The following is a 27,898-nucleotide window of genomic DNA, read 5'->3' as shown; positions in this document are numbered from 1 at the left end:
TTTTTTTATTTATACTCGTAGAACACCACTCCTAAAACATTTCTTTAAATAGATTTGGCATACCTACCACACAATTTTGTGTGCGAGAACAATCTGGGTTCAACAATTGGGGAAAACGAACTGGTACAGTTCAAATTTGTAGCTACCAGCAAGGATACCAGTGTAACGTAAATAGCAAGGCCCGTCTCGTATACCATTAGACAAACATTTCTCGAGCCACAATAAACGAATCGATATAACACAGAAGGGGACACCATGTTATGACTTGCAACAAGAGATGCCTCTCGGAACTGTACAGCTTAAAGTAAAAATCGACAACGTAAATTTCCCTTGACAGACTGTGAGGATGGCCATGGTCGGTTGTGATCCCTCTCGATCTGTAAAAGGTAACTCAAGGGCCATCAGGACCTAGACTGCATAAGGATGGCCATGGTCACTCATACTCCCTCTCAATCTGTGGAAGGGTTGTTTCTTCCTCTTTGTTCTTAGAGGACCAGATCTGTTAGGTCTGACCAAACTTTCTATCCCCCCGACCAAAGTAGATGTCGAATGGGGTCTCTGCATTTCCTCCATTGGTCCTGAGCTGTACTCCATGGTCACAAAAGAAGTAGCACCATCGTAGGTTATGCGTGGTGTTGCACCATTCCACCAACTGCTCTCGCTGTCGAAATCTCCCTTGAAATCACCATCTGTACCCAATGATTCCTCCCTCTGGCTGATAGAATTGTCACAAGCTTCATCCATGTCATTGCATATTAGCTTCAGTGCCTGCACAACTTCCCCCATGAACGGCCTTTGAGATGCCTCCGAGTGGACACACATGGATGCGATTGCTGCTACTTTTGCCATATTGTCGAAGTCATACTTTCCACCTAATGATGGATCGATCAATTGCTCCAGCCCTTCCCTGCTAGTAAGCAAAGGGCGTGCCCAAGTAACGAGGTTCTCTGGTCCTTGAGACTGAGACATATACACTGGCTTCCTACCAGATAAAAGCTCCAGCAATACCACCCCATAGCTGTAAACATCACTTTTAACAAGTAGATGACCTGTCATCGCATATTCTGGGGCAACATACCTGCAAAGTCATGGGTAAGCCTCTTGTAAAGAAGTCTGCAATATAAAATGTGGGGATGCACTCAGATGCTTGCCGTGCTATTCAGAAAGCGCATGCAATTTGTTCATTTTTCTTTACTAGCAAGTGGCATGAAATTCGTTAGTCAGAGGATACAATATTAGGTTAAATTATATATAATTCATAAAAAAGAAAAAGCTTTCATATGGAGCCACTGCAATAACATGACACGATGCATTGTTTGTTACATCTTTTCCAGCAGACACCATGTAATAATAATGATAGCTGCAATTAACACAAAAATAAGCTGCATAGCACAAGTGACATTCTTTAAGCATGTCTTAGGTGAACAATAAATGATGGACGATAATTGATTCTAGTAGAAATTCTTTAAGCATGAAAATTGACATGGGTCATTAATGCAATCTAAAATTCAATTCAAACGTCAACACAAAGGGTGTTGGAAGAAGTGACATTACCCAAAAGTCCCCATAACTTGAGTAGATATATGATGAACCCCTTCTGATGCTTCTCTAGCCAATCCAAAATCTGAAACCTTGGGGTTAAAGTCATCTTCAAGTAGAATATTACTGGCCTTGAAATCACGATGTATAACACGAGGGTTGGAATCCTCATGCAGATATGCGAGTCCTCTTGCTGCACCAAGGGCAATTTTCATCCGAGCATCCCAGTCAAGAGGTCCCTTCATTTTATCAGCACCTGTGATGCAAGCACAACAGTAACCGGAAAAAAAAAATGTTGAGCACAAGTGCTATGTTACATGCAACCAGACAACACTAACGACTCCTTGCAACTACTTTGTAGGCCCAAAATATGCAAAATTAATGGAACAAAATTTTTAGTCAACATCCATTTATCAGCAATGAAAAGATTTTCCAGATTTATAACAACAAAATCTTCATCACTAACTCAGGCATATCCGATGGTTTAAGTAATTAAGTGGTTTAACATAGTTATGAAAATGTTCTGAAATCATTCCCATTAAAAATTCCTTTATATATAAGATGCTCTTTGTTCAACCTTCACATTAAGAAGTAATTAAGTGGTTTAACATAGTTATGAAAATGTTCTGAAATCATTCCCATTAAAAATTCCTTTATATATAAGATGCTCTTTGTTCAACCTTCACATTAAGAAGCATAGTGACATAAGATGCCTAAATATTTTCATGATTGTGCAGCTCTTTGTTTTTTCATGATTGTACAGTTTTTTGTGAAGTATAGAATTATTGTAAGAAATTTACCATGAAGATGGGACTCAACACTTCTATTTCGAACAAATTCATATACTAAACATCGAATTCCCCCTTCAATACATATGCCAATCAACTTAACAAGATTGCGATGATGCAACCGGCTAAGCATCTCCACTTCTGCAATAAATTCCCGATCCCCACTCTGGTCCTCCCTGGTAAGCAACTTCACAGCAACCTCAATTCCGTCCTCCATGACACCATAGTAAACACGTCCAAATCCACCCTTTCCCAAAATCTTGTTAGAACTGAACTTATCTGTAGCCTTCTCGAGCTCAGTTACTGAAAATGTTCTCACTGAAGGTGGACAGGTAGCCATGTTGGAAACAAAGGACATTGACATGGAGCTAGCTAAACTACTTGATAATATAGACCTGATACCTGTACGAAGAGATGTGCAACATTAAGACAAAGGTGTATTCATGGATCATAAAGCATGAGCACATAAAATATAGATACAGTTTGTACTTCCTAGTACTGTAAAATAATTGAGGCTTTGATTATATAATGAGGTTACAGATGCTAACTGTTTTGGGTCTCAAAACACAGACAAGTAGAATTACATCGCGTAGGACATATATCTTCATGCATAAGTAAAAAACCACATATCCAAACACTAACATAGAAGCAATTTATGGAAAAATAAGGACCAGTGAAACAATTCAACACTTGAATAACATCCACCTACATGCAATACACTGAAGGCGGGCATACATCCACTTATTATCAGTATTCTTCATTTACTAGAAAGATACCATGTCACACTGAACAAAAAAAATGCTTGGCAATCTTATAATCTCATAATTACAAGACATCAGCAACATAAATGCATGCCCATGTTTAAAAATGAAAAATAGAAAAGAAGCAAGTGGCCAGCTGCAGAAACCTCAAAGGATGTAAAGAAACAGAATGTACTGAAGCAAGTATATTGACGTGTTCTGCAGCAAACCTGGATCACCCAATGCCGATCGCATATGAGATTTTAACATGTAACTACATTAACATTTAAAATCGATCTCTTAGAACTAAAAAGCCAAAAATCTATATTCTCACATAACTGAGGAAGTTGCTCATATCTTACTCGAGAGGAAGGGGATGCATAATTGACAAAACCTCTATTGAAGATAAAGGGATTATTTCAGTCTAATGATGGGATAAGTTACTTTTCAGGCCTCGAAAAAATTTTCTTGTCTGATCCAAGTTACTGTGGTATAATTACAAGAATATAAAGTGAAGAAGATATCTTGAAGACATGTTTCGTAACTGTTTCCACAAGAATCTCAGTACTCATTTACAAAAGAAAAAAACAGTAAATCTTTTCTCATCATAAGGATCATTTTACATGAGCGGACAATTCATAGTAAGAGTCTTACATTGCATAAAGCAGAACCAAAGAATAACTAAACCTCGAGTTATGTGCACATATCGCAAATCTAATCTAACTAAAAGGAACAAAGTATTTTTAAATCCCAAATTTTATTCATATATCATTTTCTGGATTACCATTTCTACTAGTGCTGCTCAGCAGGTCTAAAAAGTAAGCACCTAGTTTCTAACCGTGGTTTGCCAATTTGGAACCAGACCCGTGCCAGTTCCCCGGCTGGAGTACAGGTCCACTACGTGACATGGTATCAACATATGGTATGTCAGCACATGCTGCAAAACTCTTTCTAAGAGGAGAACATATGGTATCAGAAGACATGCGCCGCAGTCCATGCTGCCGACTTGACAGGTCATTAGACTGATACATACTGGCCCGAGCGAAACGCACAACCATGTTTCTGACAATAAAAGTTGAAAAAAAACTATACTGCTAAGATCAGTCACCTGCCACTTAATAGGGCAATGTAGTACACTTTGGTTGCTTGCAAACAGAAACCCAATAAACGGCATGCCACCTTGGATGTTTATTATTCAAACATAAAAATAACATGAGAATAGCAAATTCAAGTGACTATGCAATCTTAAGCAGCAAATTATGCAAAGGAACAGTCAACTTATTCCAGGATCTATTCTAGCATAATAAATTTTAATTTTAAAAAAAAAGAGTAAATGATGAAGAATATTCATGGAACAAATATATTATCAAATGATTAATATGACTAAATACTTTTCAAGCAAGGAAAATAAGAGGCATACTTATACCCAAGGTATGCAATTTCGAATGGTACCGGCCGATACGAGCAGTACGTACCAGTCCGACGACATACCGATATGCGGACCGCCTACTGTCTGGCGAAACGTTTAAAAGTGCCTCGTATCGAACGTTACGAGGTAATATCGGGCGATAACAGTCGAAATTTCGTCCGTTACCGCCCAGCACAACTAATCAACCGTTACCGCTCGGTAACGATCGATTCGCACTGTAACAGTGCTACAGTGCACGAACGGTCAAATTGACCATTGGAGCCCTTTCTCATAGTATTTAAACCCTTCTTCTCTCCTATTTCACTCCATTACATTCTCATACTCTCTTAAACTATCTCAAACTCTTTTTTTCTCACATTAGTGCTCTCCTAAACTCTACAAAACAACGATTTGTAACGAATATGATTCATGACGATCAGCCTACAATCAGCATCACATTGATGCATCAATAGCATATGGTGTATCAATACACTATGTCATAGGATCAATTTCATGATTGGGTCCAACAAACATATCATATTGATATGCAGATGTATAGGATCGAGGACCCCGATCCACCACCCGTGAAGGCCCGTCGTTCGTTTTGGTGGTAGAATCAGTAATCAGGTATATCTACATATGTGATTATTTAATTTATTTAAATCTTAGAGTTTATATTGTAACAAAATAGTCTAACAATTCAAATGATTTTTCTGTAGATATTTCAATATTTACACAAGGACAATCCGTAATGGACTGAAATACGAACCTTGCACAAGATATTCTTCAAAGCCCGAAAAAGATATGTGATACTATTCTTACCTAATTTACATTGATTTTGCTAAACTTATGCTATTACTATATTTATTTCTAACTTAAAAACCCTATTCTAACTTTTTTATTTTCATATATTTTCGGAGGGTTTTATACCTAAATTAGGTCTACCGCCCGGTACGCCCTGGCATACCGCTCGGTACATGGTACCGTACCGAATCGAGCCATCCTCGAAACATCGGTACGGTACGATATTGCATACCTTGCATATACCTATCAATGGAAGCACCCACTTGAACCACATATGTGCCTAAATGGCAGGCACTACAGTGTTGTGTGGTCACCCAAGCATCCACAGCATATGCAACAGATTGGTCCTTATGCCAGGTCATGTGCATCGACATATGCAATGACATAGCATTCATTCTAGAAAATTGATTATGAGTCTCTAGGATCAGAACCCAACTTATCTATGACACTTGGTATCCTGATAAGTTAAGGTATTTCTTTGTAATTTTGATCATTAGAAATACCAGGATCTGTTGATCATGCTACAAAAACATGCACCACACAAATCCCATTGTTGATTGTGCAAATAAGGATACAATCATCTGCTGGACAGTAATCAGTTTAAAAGTGAAAACTGTGATATATGGTATGCACAATGTTTTGAAGACCAGAAAAGCTCAACTGGTTAAGCAGGGGTAACCTGGAACTGGCTCTTTACCCAGTTCCATCCATTGCTAAAAACTTGTAAGAATTAAGAACTGATTACCACCATACAAACTAGAAGTTGAATCCATGAACTACCAAACTAATCAATATAAAAACGAGCCAATTCTTTCTCAAGGAAATCTTACTATGAGACTGAATTAAGTAGCCCTTGCATAGGCTTGTTGAACCTTACCTTGGTTCTTCTTCTATTCTCGTTACCAATGGCATAATTCCCTACCAAACCCATCTTTTTTTCATTTTGAGGATTGGGTAGTGGAGATGAGGTGAACCTGTTGTCAATGCTTTGGTTGAAATGGCAGGCAAGAAGATAGGTGATTTATATGCCATGCATGGGCGTTGAAGGATTGCTCTAATCATGATTGGTTGGATTGTTTGTTAAATCATACTTCAGAAGAAGCAAGAAGTTCTCTCCATTGAACTCTTAAAATCTTTGGTTTTAATCATCTTTCTGTGGGATATGATACTAGGAAGGACATCTGGTTCTTTACCCATTTGGAAAGTTATCTTCCGAATTTTGGTTCATTCACTCATTAATAAAAGTGCAACGATGCATCATATAATAACATGTTTAAAATCACTAAAATTTGAAACTAACGCACTTTAGATTGATTGTACCTGTTTTTCTGATTGCTGAGGATGTAATTGTGGGTCCAACAGAATTAGAAGATTTTCCAAGCTTTGATCTCAAAACCATGCACACTAACCCAGAACATACTACTAGAAGTATGAATGAAGATAATACAATTATAGCAATTATTCTTCCATTCAGTTTCTGTGACTTGTGATTTGAAATATTTGCTGTGAGAGGATATTGGTGACCCCCAATCCCACTTGGACCCGATGACTCATCAACTGAAGGTGGTGGTGAAGGAAGTCCTGCATGATGTTCCTGGATTCTAAGCAAAAGTATAAATATGCTAATATTATGAACTTATGCAAAAGAGGTATATGACATTACCTGGATAATGAACATATAACACATTATAGTCACCAAAAAGGGACATGTTGATCGGCACCTTCTTTTGCCAAAATCTTTCATAAGTCAGAAGTGCAGTCATCTTATCGAATTTCTCACCTAGAGGAACCAAGTCAATGATAACTGTTGTCTTTTCTGCGTCCTTAATGCTAGCACTGGCACCCATTATTCTCACTTGACTTTGTTTCAGAAATGTGCCAGCTGCAACATCAACTTCAAGCTCAGCAATTCTAGAGAATAACTCATATGGTGCTACACCAAGATCAATTCCAACTTGCATAGGGTATACACATCCACAGGGTGAACCAATTGGGGTTGAAGTGAGTGGATCAGAACAGGATATTTCACAACCTATTTGAAGTTCAAGAAGAAATAAACATATCAGAAATGCAGTCATGTGAACAAAAATTAATCATGGTGATCCACATTACGCAATAATTATCATCACTGACAAAGTCTGCTAAATCCTTATTTTTAGCAAAAAAACATGAACCAAGCCCAAAATTTCAAACCCTGTGTTTCTGGTGGTGTAATTGAGGTTGGTGGGTGAGCAGGAGGCAAATGTCTATGATGTTTCAACACATGATGACTTGAGACAGAGCCTGAAATTAGATCAATTAATGTCATTAAAAGAATAGCAACAAAAGAAGGAAATTAAATTAAAATGTTGATTACCATGATGTTCAGGTGAGACAGATGGAGCAGGTACCGGACCCAAATGTTTCAAATTCCATGCTCTTGGTGTGTTTGCTGGAGTCACTGCCTGGCTTATTACCGTATGCATTCCTGAACAAGTAATCTTTAAAATTTAGTGATTGTGTCCAATGCTATTGATGGGTGTGTAAGCATGAAGAGTAGGATAGCAGCGACAATGAAAGTATCATCAGTAATTACTTGTATTAATACATATAAAAACAACCAACTAAGTAGACACAACTGTAGATAACAAAATATTCATTCAAAACATTGTAATGCAAGATGAGCCCGATTTTTTGTAGTATTTGAAAAGGAGGTATTCCTTCAAAGTTCAAAGTGTCTCAATGCTTTTTTTCTTCAATAACTCCACCTTATTGTTTAAAGGCTTGGCATACAAAGTACTAAAGCATCAACATGCAAAAGGAGAAGCATGGATGAGATAAAAAGAAAAAAGTCCCATGTTCGCAACCAGTGTTCAAGAAAGAGGCCAGACCAATATGATAGATGTGAAAAGGATCCATATGAAAATTGTATCACTTCATTCAGCATTTAAAATCATCTGTTAATCATATTAAAGGGTCTTGAGTTATGCTAGCTATCTCAAAGCATTTGCTGCATGTCCAAACAGAAAGTGGTTTGTCTGTTTTTCAAGAAGTTAGGAACTAGCTTAAATTTAAGGCCAAGATTATATGATCATTATTGCATTTGCAACTTCAATGATTTGTTTACTGGATGTCAGAGGCACAGGAATGGTTAAAAAACAGTGGATGTATGGCAGTGAGGACCAGAATGACCAAGAGAGGTAGAAAAAGGAACAGTGTTCGAGAGTGGTGACATCAAGGACCACATAAATCGAGGTGATGGCCAGAGGGGCACTGATCGGACGCAATGGCAAGAGGGGTGGTGGTTATCAGAGAGCAAGATGGCAGAGATCCCAGTCTTCAGTTGTAACTAGCCTGCAATAACACATGCAGACACCTAAGTCGCATGTGGAAATGCAGAATAAAGGACTTAAACTGCCACTGAATGCATCATTGATGCAGGCAAACCAAAACCTGCATTTGACAAAATGTCTACATTTGTAATATTATCATTTCCAGATGTTAGCAACTCAAAAACCCTTAAATTTTCTGTGTGCATGTGCTTGTTCTTGTCCTATAAGACTGAGAGATTACAAACGTATGCAAACCTGAAGCAAGATCTGGTTTGGTGAATTCATCAGCTTCATTTACCATGACAGCGAGTTGGTTATCAATGTAAGTAACCAATCTAAAAGAGCAAAGAATATAAGATCATAAAGGAAATTACTAGCAAGCAATTCCATGTGAAACTGTGTCTTAAAAATGAGCATGACTTATTAATCAAATGTTCCGACTATCGACCCTTATTCTCCAGTGAGGGCCACGAAACCTTTAACCAGCAAAGCAGGAATGGAGTTTATTTTCTTTCAGATTCTCTAAACATGAATGCTTTGCTTCCGATTATATCTAGCATGTTACAAACAAAACTTTAAATTTGATATCAAGCTCGTTAAAGACATCTTGTCTGCCAAGGAATGAAAACCACTCCTGTAGGAGGTCGTACGTCAGACACATAAACTTAGAGAAGTGTAGACCATCTCAATATTTTACCAAACAATTTGCCACTTTAGTATAAAGAAATAACAATGATACATCCTCAAAAGAAAAGCATTAGCAGAATTCCCAGAAACCACTCCACGGAACACTTATTGAGTTCCAGATTTAACGACTAGAAATCACAACTCCCTTCAATCGACAAAAGACCAAAAAAGTCCAAGTCTGGCTAAGCACGAGACCACATTCCCCCCCTTTCCCAAGTACTCCCAACCAGAAGCCGAGAATGAGCTAGATCCTGCCGTTTCACAAGACCTGCTTCAAGCCGATCTAAAGAAGCCGCCTTCAAAACCTAACAAGACATGATCTTGGACAAATCCCGGGAAATCAAAGAGAGGGCAGAAAAATACCAGTATCATTCGACGCCAAACGGAGCAGAGAGAGCAGACACATCAGTAGCCCCGACATCTCGATCCCTCAGAAGGATTCCTGCGTTCTCCGGAGCCCGGCATCCCCCATTCCCCTAGTCCGAAACGGCTCCTCTCCGTCGCCGCCGCTGGAGGAGGGTGCCGGCGGGGCCGGCTCATAAAACCCTAAGCCCGCGGCGGGATCCGTAGCAGATCCACGGGCTCGTCGAGCGAGAGAAAGCAGAAGCAAGGGAGACGAGATCTCGAGGTGGAGGAGCAGCAGCAACAGCAGCAGAAAGCGAAATAAAGAGAGGGGGCGGGCATTAACGACGACTACCACCAAACTTTGGGGGTATGGAGTGAAGCGAACAAGGGCAAAAAGATAAGAAACAATTCCAGCTTGACGCAGTAATTGCTTCCCCCCCTCGCTCTCTCTCTCTCTCTCTCTCTCTCTCTCTCTTACTCATATCGTTTATATAAGGATTTACGTATAGATTACCCATTTGATTTATTTAAGGATTTAATTCTATTATTGAACCCAATTCTACTTATCGTCCTTCGCTTCCAATCGACACTTGCTTAATTTGAGTTCACACATAATTTCCATTAAATGAGGTCTCATGTGATCTTGTCCAGTGTTTGCTGCCTCGCAAGGGATCTCCTATCCCGGCCGAGGTAGGATACAGGATTACCCCTCTAATAGAATAGCAGTACATTATGTGGCCCAAAATAGTGTCTTTTTCCCCTTTTTGTTGAAACATTTGCACGCTTAATAAGATTTTTGTTTGAATAAAAATGAACATTGTATTATTAATGCATTAATAATACAATGAATAAATATGTTAAATGGCTAATAACTTATGTATTCAGAATTATAAAAGCAGGAGGCAATGATTTTGTTATATGTGATTTTTATGCATCCCTCTAAATTTAACAAGATGGATAAAATTATATATATATATATGGAGAGAGAGAGAGAGAGAGAGAGAGAGGTGATTATGTATTTATCTCTATAAATTTAAGTTTAATAAGTAAGACTTCTACAGACTTTCAGAATTAAAGGTTCACACATTCCTACAAATATAATAAATAAAAATAAGATCAAGTAAAAATATCTTTAAAGCAAATTTTTATAATAAAAATTAAAAAAATTATTTTATTTTTTTAAATATTATTTAATAACACCATGAACAATACGTAATTTCTTAGTGTCATATTTAATAGTCGAAGTTGTCAACTTACAATACTATAAATCATCGAAGATGACAATACTACGAATCATAATAAAATCATCTTATAACGACAATGATAATACTATGAATCGATAGTTTTATCAAGTTAATCACATTTTTTTTCGTGTTATTTATTATTCAACCCATGTCTTGTTGTCATTTATATCTCAAATCCATCACATCTTTGATCATCATCATCATTAAAGTAGTACATTCAATTTATCTCATTTATTAGTCCACTGATTCTCACTTAGTATAAAATACATATGTCTACCGCATATATTTCTTTTCCAACCAAATTATCTTTACTTTCTTCCTTTGGTAAACAATAATAAAATGGTGCTGCCAATACATCATAATAGATTAAAAATGAAAAGAAAAAGTACGTGCCTCACTCCCACATGTATGCATACATGATGAAATGGATTGCAGCTCATTGGGATGCGACGGACGACGGAGTCAACGCCCAATCGCAAGGCCGCATTTAAGTGAGACGGTGCTCAAAGTGGGGGAAATTGTAGCAGGTCATGTCATGTGCTTCCCAATGGAGATGGCGAGAGAGAGAGAGAGAGAAAGGGTGGCGTAGCGTTAGCTTGAAGGCAGGGAAAAGACGAGACTCCGCGGTCGGCAGGGCACGCCACTGTTCAGTGTTGGAGTGACGAGCACTCACTGCGTCATACGCATCGGTCCTCAGCTGCGGTACGCTTACTCCGCTTGAGCTGCGAAGCATTCATTCGGTGCATGTGATGTAAACTTTGTTGTCTCTCTCTCCCGAGTAGGGCTTAGGATTGATTTGCTTGTGAGCATAAGCCCTAATTGGGAGAGCGAGAGAGAGAGAGAGAGAGAGAGAGAGAGAGAGAGAGATAATAGTACAAATTCATCGTATTGGAATGTGATAAGCAATTCCATTGATTAAACTCAAACCTGTTTGGTATAAACTTATCATAATTTGGTTGATGATTGTTAATTGAATTGTTGGATTGATCTCTAATTGACATTAATATATTGTTTGCTTGAAAGTATTTTAAGGATATTTATATTTTTTATATCTTGACTCAAAATATTTCACTTACATCATAATTCATATTAATCTTATATTTTAATGATGAAACCAATTGATAATTGTTTATGATTTAATCTGTGCTTTGAGTGACGCAGGATGCTTTGATCAGGTTGAGACAATTAAAACAGAAAGAATCATGTTGGGCCGAGAGAAAACATGTCAGAAGATTGGACGTATAGCCAGAGGATCGGTCGACGTATCGACAAAAGGCTTCAGGCCATGGTTTTGGGCATCGGGCCAAGAAAGTTGATATTGTGCCAAGGATATCGGAGTTGCGGAGGTCAACTGGTCGATTGGACAATAAGCCGCAAGAGAGGACGATGCGCCGAAGAATTGAACGAAGCGTCGATAGACCAATGACATGTCGGACAACATGATTTATGCTTAGTAATAATTGTCTAGATCAAAGTATGTTTTTACATATGCAGGATTAACTACGATAGCAAAACATAAAGCAAAATGAAGTTCCGGAGTCAATGACGCGATTTCGTTGGGAGTTCAAAAGTTCATCGAAAGTCTGGACTTTCGTCGGAAGTTCTGTCGGAATTGATCGAGAAGTCCCGGAGCTTGCCAGAGAAGCTCGTCAGAACTTGCCAAGAAGATCATCGTGAAGTCCAGGAGCTTGCCGGGAGTCCACTGGAATATTATCGGGAGACCATCAGAAGTTCACCGGAAGATCGTCGAAAGCTCGTTGGAAGAAACCAAGACGTACGAACTTATTTAGCTTAGTAGATGTCTTAAGTTTCGTAGTTAGTACATAATTAAGATTGGAATTGGGCCAACAAATTATGGGCCAATTGGGCTCATGTAAGGACTGTGTTGGGCCCAATGAAAGGCCCAAACAGTGATCCAAGAAGTGACACCATCGTTGCACAGTCTCAGAGACTGTGTCAGGCGATAGTACCGCTAGTCTAGGTGGTGGTACCACCCCTGGCAAGGTGCCAGGCGGTGGTACCGCCTAGTGTAGTGTCAGTGTCAAATTGAAACTAGCGGTGGTACCACCCGTACTCAGGAAACTCGGGATGAGATATTTTTAGGCTCCAAGTTTGAATCAACTTGAGGCCTATAAATACCCCTCTCATCCCTAGTTAAAAAACACAAGCACATAGAATTTAAAAAGGGAAAAACGCTATTGTAATCTCTTTGTGAGAATCCTCCTCTTATAGTCTAAGTGTTAGAATAGTTTGAAAGATGTGAGTGCTTGTAAAGGTTGTCTCCTAAATCCGGTAAAAAGAGAAAAGGGGTGTAAGAAGGAGATTGATATTCGTCTATTAAAGGAAGATCGATAGTGGATGCTGGTGGCCTTAACGGAAAAGGAATCGGTGGAGTGGATGTAGGTCATGACGACCGAACTACTATAAAATCGGCTTCTTCTTCTTTGGTTTGCATTTCTATATTGAGCAATTTATTTTATTGCAAACCTCCTAACTTGCTTTATATCCACTATGCTCTTCCGTACGTTTTTAAGCTATCTTTACGAAAACGTTTTCAAGTTAACCACTCTCCAATGATTCGTCGAAATCGATTTTTATCGTAAAAAGATTTTTTTACCGCTGCACTAATTTCATCCCCCTAGTGTCAACTCGTTCCTAACAATTAGATATAGTAATATGGAGGATATTAGCTATCTTAACTCAAAAGGATAATTGTGAACTATTATAATAATACAAAGGAATTTATTAAATTAAAAAATAAGGAGAAGAAAATAATATGAGATTTTCTACGAAGAACACGTGCTTTTAAGCGCTTGCAAATTAAGTCTTTAAAGTGCTTTTCAATTTCGAGGTTTTCATGAGGGTTAATAAAGTTTACAATAATTAAATTTGATATTTCTTAAAAAATATCAAATTTTATTTTCCTTACTAAAATTTTATTTTTAAAAATATATTTTGCTCGAAAAAATATAATATATTAAAAAATAATTCTTATGCATTGGTATATGCGTCATCCTCTTCCTCATTTCCCTTTACCTCAATTCATTATTTTCTTTTCATTCAAAACAGTTACCCATAGAGTATAAGTTGATGTATTTTTGTTTAAATTCATAAAAAAATAGAAATGCTCTGAATATAATTAAAATAAGAGAAAATATAATATATGTTTATTTGTATTTTTAAATAAAGAAATAAAAATGCATCTTTTTGCAAATAATAAATTATATTCAACGGCCCGGTCTTTTTGAACAATCCGGTCCGGTCTTTTGTCGGTCTCAATTTTCAATCCGAGAGGGCAAAAGTCGAAGCTTCTTTTAGCGGAGCTACGCCGCCTGCCTCACCGGTTGTTCCCCCATGAGCGGTAGCGTGGAGGTGCAGCGGCGATTCGATCACGCCGGCATGGGAGAGGAAGCGACGAGGAGGCGGAGGCGCGGAGGGGAGGAGGATGACGAAGAGGAGGAGGACGAGGATGAGAGGGGGATGGAGGCGTGGGAGCGGGCGTACGCTGACGAGCGATCGTGGGAGGATCTGCAGGAGGACGAGTCTGGTCTCCTACGCCCCATCGACACCAAGACCCTCGTCCACGCCCAGTACCGCCGTCGCCTCCTACAGAAGTCTGCCGCCTCCGCCGCGTCCAGGATCCAGAAGGGCCTCATCCGATACCTCTACCTTGTCGTCGACCTCTCTCGGGTGCGTCTCCTCCTCCTCCTCCTGCTCTTCCACCAACACTCTTGGTCGAGTCTCTGCAAATAATTGCGTGCCTATGTTTCTTTGGACTGGATTGGGAGCGGTGTCATTCCTTTTGGGAACTTTGCTGCTACAAAAGAATGTGGCGCTTTTGGACTGGATTGGGATCGGCTTGGAGATTCCTGCTAGAACGACACTGGACTTCTGAAGTCATTGGTTGGTCGCACCAATTGTGACCTATTCAGACATTGGAAAGGAGTTCCTAGGTTCTATATTTACATGTACTTTTTAGCCAGCTTGAATTGTTTATGTTGTAGAAATAAGGAGTTTTTTGTCGAGGGATCAATTGATTATGGTCCACATCTCAATTAGGAAAGATCTGGAAGTGATAAAATTTTTACAAAGGATGCATTCTTGGGCAAATTAATTGTTCTAACAATCAGAGAAGTCAATACAGGAACCTGCTTGAGTGATCTGTGTGATCTCTGCTGACACATTCTTGAAAAGTGGGCTTCTCTTTGTTTGTCAAGACTATTCTTCTAATGGGCTTTGGTCGACAGGAATGAAGATTTCCTAATGATGTTCAGAGTCATTTAGATACTCGTGATTCCGTGATTCCATAACTTCTTTTGTGGTTTGACAACTATTGTAACAATATTTTAATGTTAATAAGATTTTTCTGAACCTCAATAATTGCCATCCAGTACAGTACTTTTCATGTTATAAATCTTTGTATTGATAATCAAGAAATTGCCAACCAGTACAGTACTTTTCATGTTATAAATCTTTGTATTGACAATCAAGAAAGTTTGCATTTCAAATGGAGGTGCTTCAGAATATTTGATGATTCAAATCTTTCTTGTAACCGCTTCTCTTGAATTTCCTTCATATTATTATTACGCTTGAACAAAATAAGTTGGCTCTATCATACTTCCAACTGTGTGTTGTGTTGGTGAATGTTGCATATTGTGTCTATGACCAAGATGAATTAGAGTGCTGACTGCAATTATCTATGAGTGATCACAACTCCTGTAAAGGACACACCACATTTTATCTGCATTAGGATAAATGCTCATGTTTTTCATACAGATGTACTATGTTGTTCCTCAGGTTCTGCACCAGTAAGATTTGAATTTAAGGGAGAAAGACAGGTAACAGCTTGTGTGGCAATTCACAGAATTTAGGAAGATCTCCGTATCAAATTGCAACCAAATATGTTCTTTGAACTTGTTTGGCCTTTCTTTGGGTCTGGTCTACAAAGTCAAATAGACCAGCATTTTTTTTCCTATATATCATGCCTCCATGTAGTTGTTCTGTTTTAATAACATAAACTTTGGATTCTGCAACATTGAATTCACACAATAAGAGCCTTTTCTATGCAGCCGAAGCGTTAGGTCTGTGTTAATTACTAACAACTACTCTGAACAATGCAGGCAGCTTCAGAGACAGATTATCGCCCTAGTCGAATGGTTGCAGTTGCCAAATGTGCAGAGGCTTTTATTAGGGAGTTCTTCGATCAGAATCCATTATCTCATATTGGTCTTGTGACCATAAAAGATGGTGTCGCTCATCGACTCACAGACATAGGAGGCAGCCCGGAATCGCAGATTAAAGCTCTAATGGGCAAACTTGAATGCTCAGGCGATGCTTCTTTGCAAAATGCATTAGAGCTTATCCATGGATATCTGAGCCAAATCCCATCTTATGGTCACCGTGAAGTCTTAATCTTGTACTCTGCTCGCAATACATGTGATCCAGGGGATATAATGGAAACGATAAAAAATTGCAAGAACGCTAAAATTAGATGTTCTGTAATTGGCCTATCAGCAGAAATTTTCATATGTAAACATCTGTGCGAAGAGACTGGGGGTTCCTATACCGTGGCATTGGATGAGGTAAGAAATATTCACTTGTCTTTACCTCAGTATGTGGGCCTTTTTTGTGATGATGACATGTTGCAATTTATCCTGACAGTCCCATTTTAAGGAGTTGCTATTGGAACATGCACCACCGCCTCCAGCAATAGCAGAATATGCAGCTGCTAATTTGATCAAGATGGGTTTTCCTCAAAGAGGAGCAGAGGGTGTTATTGCTATATGTTCTTGTCACAAAGACGTAAAGATTGGTGGGGGTTACACCTGCCCAAGATGTAAAGCACGTGTCTGTGAACTACCAGCTGAATGTCGAATTTGTGGCTTGACCTTGGTCTCTTCTCCTCATCTAGCGAGATCTTATCATCATCTTTTCCCAGTGACACCATTTAATGAGGTGTCATCTGTTGTTCCATTTAAACTTAGTCAGAAGTTAGCACAAACTTGTTATGGATGCCAACAGAGCCTTCTCAGCCATGGTAAGTGCATCACCTATTAAGCCTTATCCTTGTCTTGTAAACAAATTAAGAAAATTTATGATAGGATAGTGTGCATAGTATAAATGGTAAAGTGGCAGTCTTCTATTTCCCTTTTGCAAGATTAACTTCACTTTAAAGAAGCATAGGATTCTGATAGCAGCTAACATACTTAGACTGCATGGTATAAAATTTTTGTATTTATTAATGAAAATAATTTATTTAGAAGGGTGTCTATCATATTTTCTAAGAATATTCACAGAAGATTGGAAGTTTTATAAGGGTATTTATGGTACTGTGAAATTACAGCTTAAAATAAATATTCATCTTGTCGTGTTAGTTCATTTTTATGTTATGATTGCAGAATATTTTGGTTGTGTTGTTTTGTGTGTCGAACCAAATGGATCATGCAGTCACGAGGTTTTCACCAATGCAGGGTCCAGGAAGAATCGACATAAGCAGCAGCCTTACCTATATATAGGGAGGCTAACATACGAAATTCTAAAAATTAGAATTATTCCAGACTGTAGTGTCATTATTCTTACAGAACATCAAAAATCGGAAGTGTGAATTATTTGGATTTCTCTTGGTGTCTTTTAAGTCCTCTGAATGACCTTATAAAATAAATAAAAAAGAGAACCAGTTGAGTCCTCATTTTCATAGACCTCCACAACATAGAATGAGTCTCACAATGTTGATTCCTTTTCAGTCATGCATGTTGTTACCATCATTATCATGAGCTTCTTAGTAAACCAGTCTCTAAATGTTTAATACTCACTTGGACCGCTTACTCTATGTATGGTTCATGGAAACATTAACTTGATATGCCTGTAGCGTGTAAGTTCATACATGCTCAAGTTAAGATGATAATGTTATGCGTCAGATCTCTAATTTTGTCTTTTTTGGTCTAGTATCTTTTGAACTTACTATTATTTTTCAAGTGCTTTGGATTGCCAGTATTGCTTGAATGAGTCAAGGTATATCGAAACTCTAGTTTGCCAAGAAATAGTAAGAAGCTTTTACGGCACACATGCTTTATCTAACTTTGAAAAACGATGTTAGTGATTTTGTGATGAACTTGTTGCCTGAAGTGCTCTAGCATCTAGTAGGTTGTGTGGGTTTTAAGTTGACCACCAAGATTGCCTAAGACAATAGACATGCAATCATGCTATGGTGTGTTAGGATGTGTGCCATACTCCATGAAATGATGTTCCTTGATGGTTTTTACTTGATTAAGCTTCATCCATTGACATTCTTTCATTTGTGAAAATTTCTATATATGCTTAATGACATGATCTTTGCAGGAAGCAAACCCGCTCCCCATGTGTCCTGTCCAAAATGCAACCAACGTTTCTGCCTTGACTGTGATATTTATATCCATGAGAGTTTGCACAACTGTCCAGGTTGTGAGAGTCATCGCAGCTCAACTACGTGACTGTTACAGATTGCATCTCCAGAGTGCATCGTAGGTGCGTATTTTGTGTAATTTCTGCCGGGTTTAACCACATAAATTGACAGTTTGCAATTCTTGGCACACAGGTTGGCCTGCCAATCTGGGCACAGTGCTTTATGCTTGAATGGAGCCATACCTAAATGTAACTTTGTGTTTATTGCTCCTACATGCTTACAACAGCTTGCAAAGACTTGCTCACATGAGTAGAGGGGCCTCATGAATTCTAGTTTGCTTTAAGGTCTTATCTTGAATCTCCAATCGGCTTTTATGTAATGCTCATCCTTGCAACTTACGAGGTTCACTGATATGCAAGAAGGAACTGGAGACATCTGGCTCGAAAGATATGTGAGATTAAACCAGATAATGTGGTGACATGTTCTTAGATTAAACCAGTCTACAAGGGCCCATGTCTATTCCAAGTTTTGGTCTGTGTTATATTAGAAACATGAACCCATAAGTTCAAGAGTTGTTACTTTCTTGTTATGTAGAAAGGATTGTACTCAAAGACATTAATAATCATAAGTAGTTTTCTTAAATAACTCGTGTCTTTATTTTTCGGCTGTGCGAGGCCTTTAAATATCAAATCAATGTATGATATGATTTAAACGACTCCCTGTTCATCCTTTCTATCAACTTATGAGGTTCATTTTGTCGTCAGTTTTAAATGCTACGTTTCATTGGTTAGTATCAAATGATCTCATGGTATTACATGTTTCACTTATATTTCAGATGGTGGATTAGATGGACAGGTCTAACAGGAACATGATTTGCTTTCAGATGTTTTAGGGTTTCAGGAAAACTCAACATGTTTCAATATATACATCCAAGATGAGAAGATTAGTGATGGGTATCAGAGGATTCTACCTTTCATGAGATTCTCAGCTCGAAGATGACCAGTATCCAAACAGCTGAGTGGAGCTTCACATCCCCACTTGAAAACATACGACCACCATGAAGTCTTCTTTTCTAAAAGGAAAAGGCTGTGCTCGCTTCGGTGGAAAGCAAAATTCTCCTCTCCACAAGGGAAGAGTGCAATTCATGATCCCTCCTTCTTAAAGCATATGTGATCAACACACTTGTCTGCCATTCTGGGGAGGAAAGGGAGCTCATGATTTCAGGTGTAGTACCATTCGATCAAATGTCGGGCAAGTCAACATAAAAGTTTAAGGGAGCTTAACCAAGTAAGTCATGTCATCCCCTCCCTGCATGCAGCGTCACAAGGATGGCTGTGGATGTGCATGGCTAGTGGGCCTGATTAAGATGTGACTACTGAGAATGGTGGTAGAATCAGATGCTACCCACTTGTTGCTAAATTAATCTCAGTGGCAGTGTTGTGAAGTCTACTCTCCACTACAAGAATAAAAATCATGTGAGAACCTCATGAAAATGGAGTGACTTTAGGTATTCAAGTGTGTCAAAAGTACCTTCTTCTGCTGGTACTAAATTAGGAAAATGATTTTATTTTAATCCTAAATATAATATTCCAGAGAAATCAACCTATATATATTTTTACTCTTGTTTAGTGGCACACAAACTTAACTTATAATTCATCTATTTATTCTCATCGGAAGATAGTGATGTATTTTTGTGCAGTCTCGTTTTTAAATTATATATATATATATCTTATCTTATAGGATTTTTTTCTGAAAAAAGTTTATTTTTAATTTTTTATTTAGTGTATATATATTTTTGATATCCTAAATATCTCTCATCACGTGACCACCTTCATCCCATCGTGGAGTCATATCATTTTCGTTCGTTATGCATCTCATCACTTTTTATCATGTCATGGTCATCCCCTGTCTCACTATTTTAATTATCGTTATCTTTATCTTATCGTTTTTGTCCAATCGCTTTAATCTATTGTGACAGTCACATTTGCTTCTACAAGGCCTTGCTTTAAGCCTTACCCTTTTGACATTATCATGTTCATGCATATTGTTTTCATCTTATTACTATGATTGCTTTCGCTTAGGGATATTTAGAAAATTAAAAAAAAATAGAGACATCAAATGATAACGATAAAGAAGCTTTGTATTATTAATTTTATCTTTTTTTTTTTCCTTCTTCACAATTTTATTGTCGATCGTTATCTCATGCTCCCTATTGATGTAGTCGTCGCTTGTTGTCTCCTCGTTGTGATAATCACTATCTAACTTCACAATAATTTAAGAAAAAAATGTTTTCTTAAAAAAGTAACAAAAGAGTAAAGAAAAAAAAAACCGGCAATCTTTTACGAGGGTGCCAAAACACAAAACCCGGAAACCCGATTTAAGCCGGCAAGTGAGTCAATTGTGAATTAGCACCCTATTTAAGAAAAAAAAGGAAAATATTTTTATAGAATAAATAGAAGCTATTTCCAATTCTGACAGATTCCATGCATTCTTTCTCATGGAAGGAGATGTGGTAGTGAGATAGAGTTATCTCACATGCTACTGTTTTCTTAAAAGACACTGCTAATTTCTTAAATAAAATAAAATTATTGTTTTCTCAAATTTCGAAAAAAATAAGAAATTTATTTTTTGAGGGAAGCGAATATTGAAAATATTAGGGTGATTTTTCTAAAAAAAATCATATTTTAGATTTTTTAATCGGTATCTCTAATTTTAATTTTTTTTCAAATAGTAGGGCGATTTTTCTAAAAAAAATCTCATATTTTAGATTTTTTCAGTCAGTATCTCTAATTTTATTTTTTTTTTCAAATAATACTCCTAATTAAAAAAATATATAAACTATCTCTCAAAATTTTTCATGCCTCTATTATAATATTTTTAGCATCTTATAGTATTTTGATCATCATAACAAAATACTATAAATGTTACTTGAAAACACCCTCAAGTGTCTAAATAGGCTCCTAATCTCTACCAAACTAAATACAAATATAAAAATACAATATTTTAATAATTTATGAGTAATTTATAGTATTTTTAATATTATAATAAAAATATTATAAATATTATTGAAAAATACTGTGAAGATCAAATGAGCCAAATGTTATTGAGTTTTTCCTCTCATTTCTAAAATTTTCTAACTACTCCCTTTTTTTTTCCCAATGCCTGAAATAATTTACATTATGTTATAATATTTTTTAATAATATTAAAAATTATTATAATATAGTACAAAAAAATACTATGTACAAATTTTGTAAACACAATGTTCTTAACATATTAATTTTAATAATATAAAATCTATAATATAATTAAAATATCATATTTATAATATTTTAACATAATATTTAATTTTTAATATAAATATTTTTGTATTATTGAAAATATTATAATGTAGTATACAAAACATAATTATATAAAAAAGAATGTAGTATACAAAACATAATTGGGATATTTCAGACATTAAATAAAAATAATTCTAAAAAATTAGGAAGTTTTTTAAAAACAAATTTTGAAGAATTCGCCTAATAAAAAATTGAAATAAAAGTGGTAAATCATTTTTCTCACCAAATAATGTCAGAACAATGTGCGGGAAACGCGTTCGTCCGCGGATGGCATTTCTATGGATCGAACTAAAAAGCAGGGATATATCAGGAATTCCAAAAGATCACGGGTTCCGCTGTTGAGATCGACCATTTCCTCACCTCCGCATCTCCCCAAAAGAATCTTCCGAAGGTCAAACCCCAAACGCTACCCTCTCTCTCTTCTATAAGTCTTACTGCAGTGCCGACTTCCTCCTCTGGCGGAGGAATCCAGTCCCTCCTCGGTCTATTCGCCGTTCTTCTTCTGCATGCCAAAGCCGCTGCTTTTAATTTTCTCCGAAGCAATAGCGATATTGACGAAGAGATTTTGCAACCCTAGTTTCATGATCCGATCTTTTTGCCCTAAGAAACGCGATTGAGTCAAAAGGTGTCGTCTTGATCTGGTTTTTGACGAGATTTTTGAAGACATCCTTGGCGAGAAGAGCAGGAGAGGCGATGGGGAGCTTGTGGAGGAAGGCGAAGAGCGCGCTCGGGTTCAATCTTACCGTCGACGGCCCCACGTCTTCGGCGGAGGACGACGATGATGGCGACTGCGACGGTGGGTCTCGGACGGGCGAGGCCGCAGCAGGCGGCGGGAGGGCCTCGGGCGCCGGCTTCTCGGAGGCCTCTTCTCCGGGTGGATCGGTGCGGATGCTGAAGACGCCGATGCCGACGCCGACGCCGTCCTCCAGCAGCCGTTGGCTTTTCAGATCGGGAAGCAGATCCTCAAAGGTTCTCATTTTTGTGATTTCTTTTTTCGTTCTCTCGATACCGCATCTGGTAGTTGATCGACTTGGAAATGCACTTTATGCTTGTGAGGTTTCTTTCGATATCGCGATTTTTCTTCCTCTGTGTTCGGAATGATTAAAAATCGTTTTTTTCCCCTTTCTTTGATCATGCATCACTACCGAGATTCGGGGGTAAATAAGGAGCACGACATAATCACTTATTGCATTTTCGACTTAATTCTGAAATATTGTAAAGCAAACCGATTGAGAAAAGGGATCATTGAATATTGCTTTTGTCTCACAACATATTATGTGGCTTTGATGGCTTCTTGATGCCTTCTTACTTTTAACTTACGGTCTTCTTACTCTGAGCTTTCGGTGGATAGCAAAAAGTTCTTTCATACAAATATACGAGTAAATTCTAGCATTCAGTTGAGATTGATCTGTACTTCGTTTTTTTTAATCTTTTTCGTGTCCAAGATTCCAAATTTTTTTAGTTTGCTTTCAGTGATGAAATAGGGATATCTCATTAGTAGATAATATAACAGTGGAGTTTTGTGTTTCACATAGAATTATAGAGATCTACAACTCTCTCCTTTTGCATTCCGCTATATGAAAATTGTAACATTGAATTGTTTATATGTGCATCTGTAAGGTCTGTGCGACCAACTTTTTGGCTGCTAATATGGTTTCTGCTACTTAGTCATCTTGGGTGTATGAGTTTATTAATTCTAACTTAAAATGAACGTAGTGAAGTGCCAACATATGTAGCCACCCTCACAAATAGAGACAAGTTTCATGATTTGAACTGTTGTCAGTCGGATTGCGAAGGAATAATCTTCTCATTCGATTTAAATTCCAATTCTTCCAATTTTCAATTTGTATTTATAATTTCAGATTAATCTGTTTAAAAGATTGTTATGTGTTCAAGGACAGAAACTGAGACTTGTATAGAATATGCATAGACTGGGATGAACTACAACAGCCCAGTAGGTTCTTGAATAAAAAAATATCTTTTTTTCTTCCTTATGTTATTGTTTGTAACAAAGTGCAGTTGTATATATTTTCCATTGCAGGTTATAATTTAAGAAGTTCTGACACATCTTTTAAGTGATGAGAACAGATGTATAGTTATCATAACTATGCTTCTACATTTTAAAGTTGACATCATATTGTGAATGATGTTAGACTTGGCTTATTTTGTGGTTCCGAAGAAGCTGTTGTATTGTGGCATAACAACTTGTCCATTCTTTAAATTGTTTCACATTAACTTTGGTATCATTCCATGTTCTGACACAAGTTGTCTCATTAAATGTCAAGAAAAACTCCATTATCAAAGCACATGGATATCATTTTTGAACCAGAGCCAGACATGCTTTTTTGTAAATCCCACTTTTTTGGGATTAAACCCCTTATGTCACCTGTTTGCTTTCTAATGCTTGAGTGATTTTGAATCTTTAGCATTACACATTTTCAAGTTATTTAAAATTAGATGCAAAAAGGCTTTAGAGCTTTTATTATTTTGTTTTTCTTATGTGCTGATGGCATTGTTAGGATCGTAAAAGGGGGCGAGGGGGTGTGAATTAGTGCTTTCGAAATAAAGTTTTGATTTGAAAATTTTCAATAAAAAAATACGTATCGAAAATGCGTTTAACTTAGAATGTGAGTAAGGGTAGTGAGTAACTAAATCAGTTAGTAATAGCAAGAAAAAGCATAAAGAGAAATTCAAACCAGATTTATAATAGTTCGGTCGTTCCGACTTATGTCTACTCTCGATTTATCTTCCCTTGAGGCCATCGACTTTCATTACTGATCTTATTTTCAATGGACGAAGATCAATTATCCTTGTTACAACTCTTTCTTCTTTTCACAGGCTTACGAGAGAACTTTCATACCTTTATTTTATAAGAAAATCTCATACCTCCCTTAGAATAACCAACTCAAGGAGGAAGAGACTCAATACTTTTCAAGTGAGTTTACACACTTCAAATCACAAGGTTTTCGTGCTTTCACCAAGCAAGCATGAGTGGGGTATTTATAGATCCCAAATGGCTTCAAAAATGGAGCAAAAAATTTAAATCCCTAGGTTTTTGGGGTACCGACGGTACTATCGCCTGACAAAGCTTGGGACCTGGGCTCTGGCGGTACCACTGCCAGCCTGGGCGGTACTACCTTCGGGATTCTCGGAAAAGCATAGTCTGTGCTTTTCAGCTCATAGGGGGTACCACCGCCCAGCCCAACCCCAGGTCACTGAATTGGCCTTCCAACAGGCCCAATTCAACTCTGGTTCAGGACCAATGGATTCCTAATCAAGTTGGCATGGTTACGCCCCAAAACCAACTCAATTAGACTCTAAATGACTTCGATCAAGACTCAACAATTCTAATTACAATCATGAAGCCTTCAACACGTTGTCCGGCATGTCATCTATTCATCTAGCACTTCGTCTAAACCTTCGGCGCATCGTCTTTTCCTTTGGCGTATTGCTCGATCCATCGGCATGTTGACCTCCCACAACATCCGATCTTCTCGGCACAATACTTGATCCTTTCGGCCCGATGTCCAATCTCTGACATGATGCTTTTCGACCCAACGTCTGATTCTCCTGCGTCACTTATCTCAAATACTTATTAGTTCATAAACTTATTAATTGATTTTATCATCAAAATCTGGGATTCAACATGCATCAAATATGAGCTTTTGCAACCTAATTTCTGTGTACATTATATATTTACTGATTATATTCTTTTGTATTTACGACCTTGTTCTACTTATCTGACATTTTACTGTTTAACTCTCCATTTCAGAAGACATGCACCATATGTCTTGGCACAATGAAAGCAGGGCCTGGTCATGCACTCTTCACTGCAGAATGCTCTCACACATTTCACTTCCACTGCATTACCTCCAATGTGAAATATGGCAACTATATCTGTCCAATCTGCAGAGCTAAATGGAAGGAAATACCCTTTCGTGCCCCTGTTTCCTCTGAACATTCTCATGGAAGTGAGAGAGCAAACCTAGTCAATCAGTCACAAGAAGATGTCCACATGCTTCCTCGTGCAGATTTGACTAACCAACAACACCGTCGGTTTTCTTGCCTCCATGCTTCTGAACCACATACTTTTAATGATGATGAGCCTCTAAACGTGCAATCTGAAACAGCAGAAACTGCCCAGCAAGGATGTACTAGGACAGTAGAAATCAAATTATATCCAGAATTCTCATCCATTCCACAATCAGCCTCCCAGGAGAACTTCACTGTGCTGATACACTTAGAGGCCCCTCGTGCTTGCAGAAACCAAAATGTCGGCTCTGCAACTTCGCAAACATCTCGTGCTCCTGTAGACCTGATCACTGTAATTGATGTTAGTGGAAGCATGGCAGGCACAAAGCTAGCACTTTTGAAACGTGCCATGAGTTTTGTGATCCAAAATCTTGGCCCACTTGATCGGCTTTCAGTTATTGCTTTCTCATCAACTGCACGTCGGCTCTTCCACCTTCAACGGATGACAGACACTGGCAGGCAGCAGGCGCTGCAAGCTGTCAATTCATTAATATCTTGTGGTGGCACCAACATTGCAGAAGGACTCCGGAAAGGTGCCAAAGTAATCAAGGAACGGACAGAGCAGAACCCAGTCTGCAGCATGATACTTCTCTCTGATGGGCAGGACACTTACACTCTGACCTCGAGTTTGAGTAGAAGTTTCCAGTCACATCCAGATTACAGATCACTTGTTCCATCCTCCATTCTTGGCGACATAGCTCAGCAGATACCAGTTCATGCTTTTGGGTTTGGTGCAGACCATGACTCCACCGTGATGCACTCAATCTCTGAGATTTCTGGCGGGACATTTTCTTTTATCGAATCTGAAGTTGAGATTCAAGATGCATTTGCTCAGTGCATCGGCGGGCTCCTGAGTGTGGTTGTGAAAGAGATGTTGGTGGTAGCGGAGTCCGTACACCCTGGTGTGCAACTTGCTGCAGTGAAATCAGGAAACTATACAAATAAGCTGGCAGATGATGCACGGTCTGCATCAATTACTGTGGGTGACCTTTATGCTGATGAAGACAGGAATTTTCTTGTATCTGTTAATGTTCCACCCAGCTCCGGCTCTCATGATATGGTGCTGCTTAAGGTTTGCTGTGCCTATAGAGATGTGGTCTGCAATGAAAGTATCACGCTGGAGGATGTAGTAAGGATTCAAAGACCAGAGGTCACCACGGCTTATACGTTATCAGTTGACGTCGACAGGGAGAGGAACCGTGTCCAGGCTGCTGAGGCCATGTCGAAAGCAAGGGCTGCTGCCGAGTGTGGTGCTTTCTCCGAGGCAGTATCAATACTTGAGGATCAGAGGAGGAAACTATTTGAATCCCTGGCGGGACAATCTGGTGACCAACTTTGCTTGGCTCTGGATGCAGAGCTGAGGGAGATGCAGGAGAGGATGGCCACCCAGCAGAGGTATGAAGTGTCAGGGCGTGCTTATTTGCTGTCAGGGCTGAGCTCACATTCATGGCAGAGAGCAACAGCACGCGGAGACTCGACGGACTTGACTAGCCTCGTCCATGCTTACCAGACCCCTTCAATGGTTGAGATGCTACATCGTTCGCAGACATTTTCCCCTTCGCCCAGGACTCCCACTCCGCCTACGCAACCTGCAAGATCATTCTCTTTTCTAGGTCCTCAACCGAGGTAAATAACTCGAGGAGTTCCATCAAATGATAAAAAGAGGATGAAACAATATCCCAGTGATATATTTTTACAATATCTTTCTTCTGATTTGAAGTGGCGGTGTATACTGGAGATTCAAAAGGGAAAAAAGAAGAAAAAGAAAAGGCTGGGGATTGGTCTCAATGATGTAAATGAATAAAATCTGGAGAAGGGGATAAAATAGGGGGTGTGTGAAAGGTGTAAAGAGCTCTATCTTTTTGTTTCCTCTTATAGTAATTTGCTTTTGGTTATGGTTATGTACATAACAAGAGAAGGTTTTCCCTGAAAAGGAATGGCATAAGTTTGTGATCTTCCCAATTATGTGGACTTGCATTCTTCTCTGGGATTTTTATTCATAGACTTCCTGAATTGATTCTCTTTAAGAAATATTTCTTTTGTTTGATTTGATTTTTCTTGTGGTTTCTGTTAACTTCAAATTTCTGATAAATGCGTTCGTTAACTTCAAATGATATTAATACCCTTCAAAATATACATAAATTTTTAATGGGATATATATATATATATATATATATATATATACATAATTAAATATTTGGTGGAAAATATAATATATTAAAGCTGTGACGACGCACGTGAGAGATACAGTTGATGATCCACTTGTAAGTACGAGTAGGA

General features: G+C 38.1%; 3 protein-coding genes across 3 annotated transcripts; 2 read left to right on the top strand and 1 right to left on the bottom strand.

Moving 5' to 3' along the window:
• Positions 1 to 163: 163 nt before the first annotated feature.
• LOC135655219 (receptor-like serine/threonine-protein kinase ALE2) lies at positions 164 to 10,064 on the bottom strand. The gene is made up of 8 exons (XM_065175715.1): positions 9,641 to 10,064; positions 7,636 to 7,746; positions 7,473 to 7,562; positions 6,943 to 7,311; positions 6,600 to 6,860; positions 2,340 to 2,729; positions 1,555 to 1,795; positions 164 to 1,078 (listed from the first exon to the last, which is right to left on the bottom strand). Exons 1-8 carry the CDS (start codon positions 9,696 to 9,698, stop codon positions 409 to 411), a joined length of 2,190 nt encoding a protein of 729 aa, XP_065031787.1. The 5' UTR covers positions 9,699 to 10,064; the 3' UTR covers positions 164 to 408.
• A 4,090-nt stretch (positions 10,065 to 14,154) lies between these two features.
• LOC135655202 (general transcription factor IIH subunit 2-like) lies at positions 14,155 to 18,909 on the top strand. The gene is made up of 5 exons (XM_065175714.1): positions 14,155 to 14,556; positions 15,987 to 16,448; positions 16,528 to 16,903; positions 18,205 to 18,369; positions 18,440 to 18,909. Exons 1-4 carry the CDS (start codon positions 14,221 to 14,223, stop codon positions 18,333 to 18,335), a joined length of 1,305 nt encoding a protein of 434 aa, XP_065031786.1. The 5' UTR covers positions 14,155 to 14,220; the 3' UTR covers positions 18,336 to 18,369; positions 18,440 to 18,909.
• Positions 18,910 to 21,978: 3,069 nt separating this feature from the next.
• LOC135655186 (E3 ubiquitin-protein ligase WAV3-like) lies at positions 21,979 to 27,583 on the top strand. The gene is made up of 2 exons (XM_065175713.1): positions 21,979 to 22,555; positions 25,359 to 27,583. The coding sequence occupies exons 1-2, from the start codon at positions 22,280 to 22,282 to the stop codon at positions 27,246 to 27,248; spliced, it is 2,166 nt and encodes a 721-aa protein (XP_065031785.1). The 5' UTR covers positions 21,979 to 22,279; the 3' UTR covers positions 27,249 to 27,583.
• The last annotated feature ends 315 nt before the right edge of the window (positions 27,584 to 27,898 follow it).

This window comes from Musa acuminata, chromosome BXJ1-4 (assembly GCF_036884655.1).
Source record: "Musa acuminata AAA Group cultivar baxijiao chromosome BXJ1-4, Cavendish_Baxijiao_AAA, whole genome shotgun sequence".
Taxonomy (NCBI): Eukaryota; Viridiplantae; Streptophyta; class Magnoliopsida; order Zingiberales; family Musaceae; genus Musa; species Musa acuminata.
This window is presented reverse-complemented; position numbering and strand designations above follow the sequence as displayed.